The 4,374-nt window shown below is 39.8% G+C and overlaps 1 protein-coding gene across 1 annotated transcript in view; it reads right to left on the reverse strand.

Moving 5' to 3' along the window:
• Nucleotides 1-206: 206 nt before the first annotated feature.
• TM7SF3 (transmembrane 7 superfamily member 3) overlaps nt 207-4,374 on the reverse strand; it is a 41,853-nt gene continuing 37,685 nt past the window's right edge. Inside the window, exons 10-11 of the mRNA XM_055085717.1 lie at nt 3,600-3,812; nt 207-2,329 (exon numbers count right to left, since the gene is read on the reverse strand). Of these exons, the coding sequence (XP_054941692.1) occupies nt 2,067-2,329; nt 3,600-3,812 (476 nt within the window). The 3' untranslated portion in view covers nt 207-2,066. The remainder of the gene's footprint in view (nt 2,330-3,599; nt 3,813-4,374) is intronic.

A 4,374-nucleotide genomic window follows, 5' to 3' on the forward strand; every position in this document is an offset into this window, starting at 1 on the left:
TGTTCATTTCCTATCATTCCATTTATACTTAAACTGATTTTTTTAATAAAGAATTGTTTGTCCAGATTAAATAATTTTGTTTTCATAGCTATGAAATGGTCCTCTCATGTCTTGTTACTTTGGTACAAAAATACAGTTGGTAAAAAATTTTATAGGAATTTTATAATAATGAGACTTCTTAGCATTTTTTCAAAATAGGTATTTATTATTAAAAAATTATACGAACTGACTTATTACTCACAAATTATCATGAAAAATTTTAAACAATTTGTCTCCCCCCTCCAAGAAAGTGTGTTTTGTCTTTATACTCTTTACTGGCACTGCATTTTGATGGTATAGGAAAAAACTCACACATAATTCCATATAACTTTGTTAGAATTTACAACAATACAGAATCCAGAATCCCTACAGCGAATTATTAAAAAAACACATTTTTTTCTTCAAGTTTAAGTGTTTTGGAAGTTATATAAACAGTGAAGATTACAAAATAAACAGTAAACAAACACCTGTGTATAATTTTTCAATGCAAGAAATGATTAGTCAAACATTTTTTCATTATGTTTCAACCTTACCAGAACACTTTTAAGAGCGAAAGTTGAAAATTTTCCAGTTACCCGAAACTTCAGAAACCTACTGTCCATTGAAAACCTCTGAAAAGCAGCATCATTTAAACAGCGGTTAACTTACAAATGGGAATGCAACCACCACAACCGACCTCAAGGCCACTCAGGCATGTCAGAGTCACCAGCTCCAAATGCAAGGCAGAACCGCAAGGCAGAACCTCCTCGGCAGAGGCTCTGACAGTTAAAAGGCCGTGAGGAGAAGGGATGCAGCCCAGTGCGTTGGGCGCTTTCTTGTGGTGGAACAAAGTCACAACTGAAGGGACTCTCCTTACAGAGTCCAAGTCATTGAAAGCAGCTCTATTAAACACCTGAATCCTTTCTGACGCCCTCCTCAGCGCTTTACAACAGACAGGACAAACAAAGGCTTCATGCACAGATTTTCTGAAACTGTGCCAATGCTCTAACAACTAATTTAGCAGAAAGAACTACAAAATGCAAATTTCTTAAAGGTTTCCGTGTTAATGGGATTATGGATGAAGCTAGGAGCCAATTTGTCGCCTAAAAATAAAACAATTCATATGTCATCGAATGCGGTTTCAATTAGAGATCGGCTATCAACACTATTTTAAAAGGTCTTGAAAGAAAAAAAAAGGCCATTTTTTAATCTGGAATATAAATAAATCATCCATATAAAAGCTCTATTATCTATATAAATGGACCTACTTTCAAATAATTCGAATAATTTAGCTATTTAAATTACCATTTTAAGCAATAAAAGGCAAAGACGAGGGGTACCTACTGAACTATATACTTAAAAAATGATCGATACGGTAAATATGTATTTTACCATAAACAAAAGAAGGGTACTTTTTGATAACATATGATACTAAGAAAGATGCAACTAAGTAATCAGACTGCTATTAGTAAGAAAATAAGTTAGTTTTCCCTGTTTTGTACTCTGAAGTTCAAAGGCCCAGTTTCAAATTCTCAAAGCTCCAAACACAGTGACAAATAAAAGTTCAGTCCAACCCTTAAACCAAACCACCCTCCGTGCCCTGGCCCCCGAGTTTGGACAGACTCAGGTGACAGAATTGTTCAAGGTGTTAATAAAAAAAAAAAAAAAAACAACACCACGGCTTTACAGGAGAACCACTGTTTTCAAGTTCCTTTTTTTTTTTAAGTGTATCTATTTAATGGAATAAGTTGACATATATTTATAAACCAAAAGGTAATTTCTTAAGTATTTCGTAATGAGGAAGAACCGCCCTACCACCAACTTTCTGGCCATCTTTCTCCCTCTCACTTAGAATTACTGTCATCTCCCTGGTATACCCTTACCCTGTATCAATAAGGAGACCACAACACTGTACAAAAGCACGGACACAGAAGCTGGTTTCTTGGCAGACTTGCCCCAGAGACTGCTGAAGCAGCAAGGCTGCCACACCCAATCTGAGGCGGTACCTGGGTTGTACGTCAACATTGCACTGACCAAGCGCTCCGCATCTACAGAAGCAGGGGCGTTCTTTCTCCGGCTGGCTGTTCCTTCTGAAAGAGCTCTTTGATCTGGGCTAATCGGCCGGAGAGCCTCTCTCTCAGTGGAGGGATGTGGTAGCTGGGGTCCAGGATGTTTGTCGCTCTGCGCTCACGCTCTCGCTTCCACACCTTGTATGGGTGGGGAGGGAAAAACGGTTGCCCTCTTTCTCTTCGAATCTGTAACGTAATTCCACTTACAGCCAGCATCCCCCATACTGCCAGGATAATAAAGTCTAAAGAACGGTAGAGAAGCACAGTTTGAACTCTTGTACTTTAAAACCTAACATAGATCGAAGACAACATTTCATAGCCTCAATCTGTATCATCTTTTCTCAGTTAATACTAGACTTTCTGGTAAGTCTGTCCAAACATACATATATTTCCTCACTTACCAGCCAAGGAGTAAGTGAGGAAGCTATGGTCTTACATTTTAAAGTAGGAGTCTCCAATTACAGGCATTTGAAAAGTCCAGACAGGTTGTAAAGGAACCAGTTGTTTGACTCCTTGGCATTCCAATATTTTATGACTAGTGCCCACAGACACAGCTGTTTGTTGTTTGCTGTGTTTCTCCAGAGGTGGGGGGAAAGGCAGTGATCTCACAAATGTACATCATTGGAACGTCACGATGCTCTTTTTTGCCATCCCACCCTATATGGGACCCCACCCCACTCATAGAGAGTGGATACAGAAATGCATGAAAAGATTCAACAAATTGTTCTGAGCTTCTAGCAGAAGGCTTGGCAAAATACCGTCAAACTTCCAAGACATGTGGATTTCAAGGTCTTTACCATCAACCTCTTAAAGAATGAGGACAGGCTCAGGATAGCAGAGGGAAAGATTTGCCCTTAAATATTCATAACAATCACAATCGTGCTTATTTATATATCTTCAATTCTAAGACCTGCTTTTCCATCCTCGCTATTCTAACATTTCTGAAACCAACATATCTTATAATCTTTGTGAACATTAGTAGTCATTTTTTTCAAAAAGTTAATGGAAAATCTTTAATGGGTAGACTCTTACAATTGAGGAAAAATACAACTACTGATTGAAAACCACTTTCACTTTGATTAGCAAATTACGTGCTTCTTTATAGGAGGAAAACAAGGGAATAGCTTAAAAAAATCAGGTTGTCGTTCTCACCCCTCACCCCACCCCAACTCATAAGGAGCCAAACAGCTTTATTCTCAGCATTTTTCTTACAACTGGGAACTGACCAGATAAACCTTAGTAATCCTGGCTTAGGAATTTCTTAATAAAGTTCATTTACCAGATTTTTAGAAGTATGACTTTCAGCCACCTTACAAATTGAAATTCTTCATTCCCTATGATGGTAAGTTATTAACACAGGGCTCTTATAGCATTTGGGTGGTGGGAATTTCCTCCTTTTGTCCAGTTAACCGTCTTTCAATCTTTCAATCTGGTTACCAAGAGTTCTCGTTAGCACAGGTGGGCCAATATTCCTATCTGACTATCACTTGGTTCTCGGATTTAGAGTCTTACCATTCGTTTGAAAAGGCACATTTATGAAAGCTCTGCGGAAATCCATGTGGAGCACTCTCTTCAGTACGTTCAAAGTGATGTAGGAAAGGCTTGTGTACAAGTAACTGTCAACGGCCAAGACCACCGAATAGGAGCCGATGAATCCACAACTCAGTATGTTCAGCTGTGGAAGAGCAGAAGCGTTTAGGCGGCACCTCTGGTAGAACGGTAATAGTTTTTAACTTTGATCGCTGGCCTCAATCCCAGGGAATCACTTCTCCCTCAGAGCATGTGAAGAGAGACCAAGTCTTACAGCTGAATAAAGGTTACCTGCAAATATAAACTGAAAACAATCTTCAGCACCTACAGTTGGTAAAACAGTTTCCCTCATCACAGAAAATATCTTCCCTGTGAAAGAACTTCAACAATAAATTCTAGTTAGATTAAGAACCATTCTTCTGGAGAGACGGCTGAAATGAACAATCCAGCAGATTGTTGCATTACTGTAAGCCCTACCTACTCGGCTTCTGCTGTTAAAAGAGGGATGGCCTGCACCACTTGATGGAAAAAACATCCTAACTAGGTAACCGTAACTAGAACTTCTCTTGCTTTCATGGTAACAAGGCTATTTAAAAATCAATCATCTGGGGCTTCCCTGGTGGCGCAGTGGTTGAGAGTCCGCCTGCCGATGCAGGGGAACCGGGTTCACGCCCCGGTCCAGGAAGATCCCACATGCCGCGGAGCGGCTGGGCCCGTGAGCCATGGCCGCTGAGCCTGCGTGTCCAGAGCCTGTGCT

The sequence above is a fragment of the Physeter macrocephalus genome, chromosome 6 (assembly GCF_002837175.3).
Source record: "Physeter macrocephalus isolate SW-GA chromosome 6, ASM283717v5, whole genome shotgun sequence".
NCBI lineage: Eukaryota > Metazoa > Chordata > Mammalia > Artiodactyla > Physeteridae > Physeter > Physeter macrocephalus.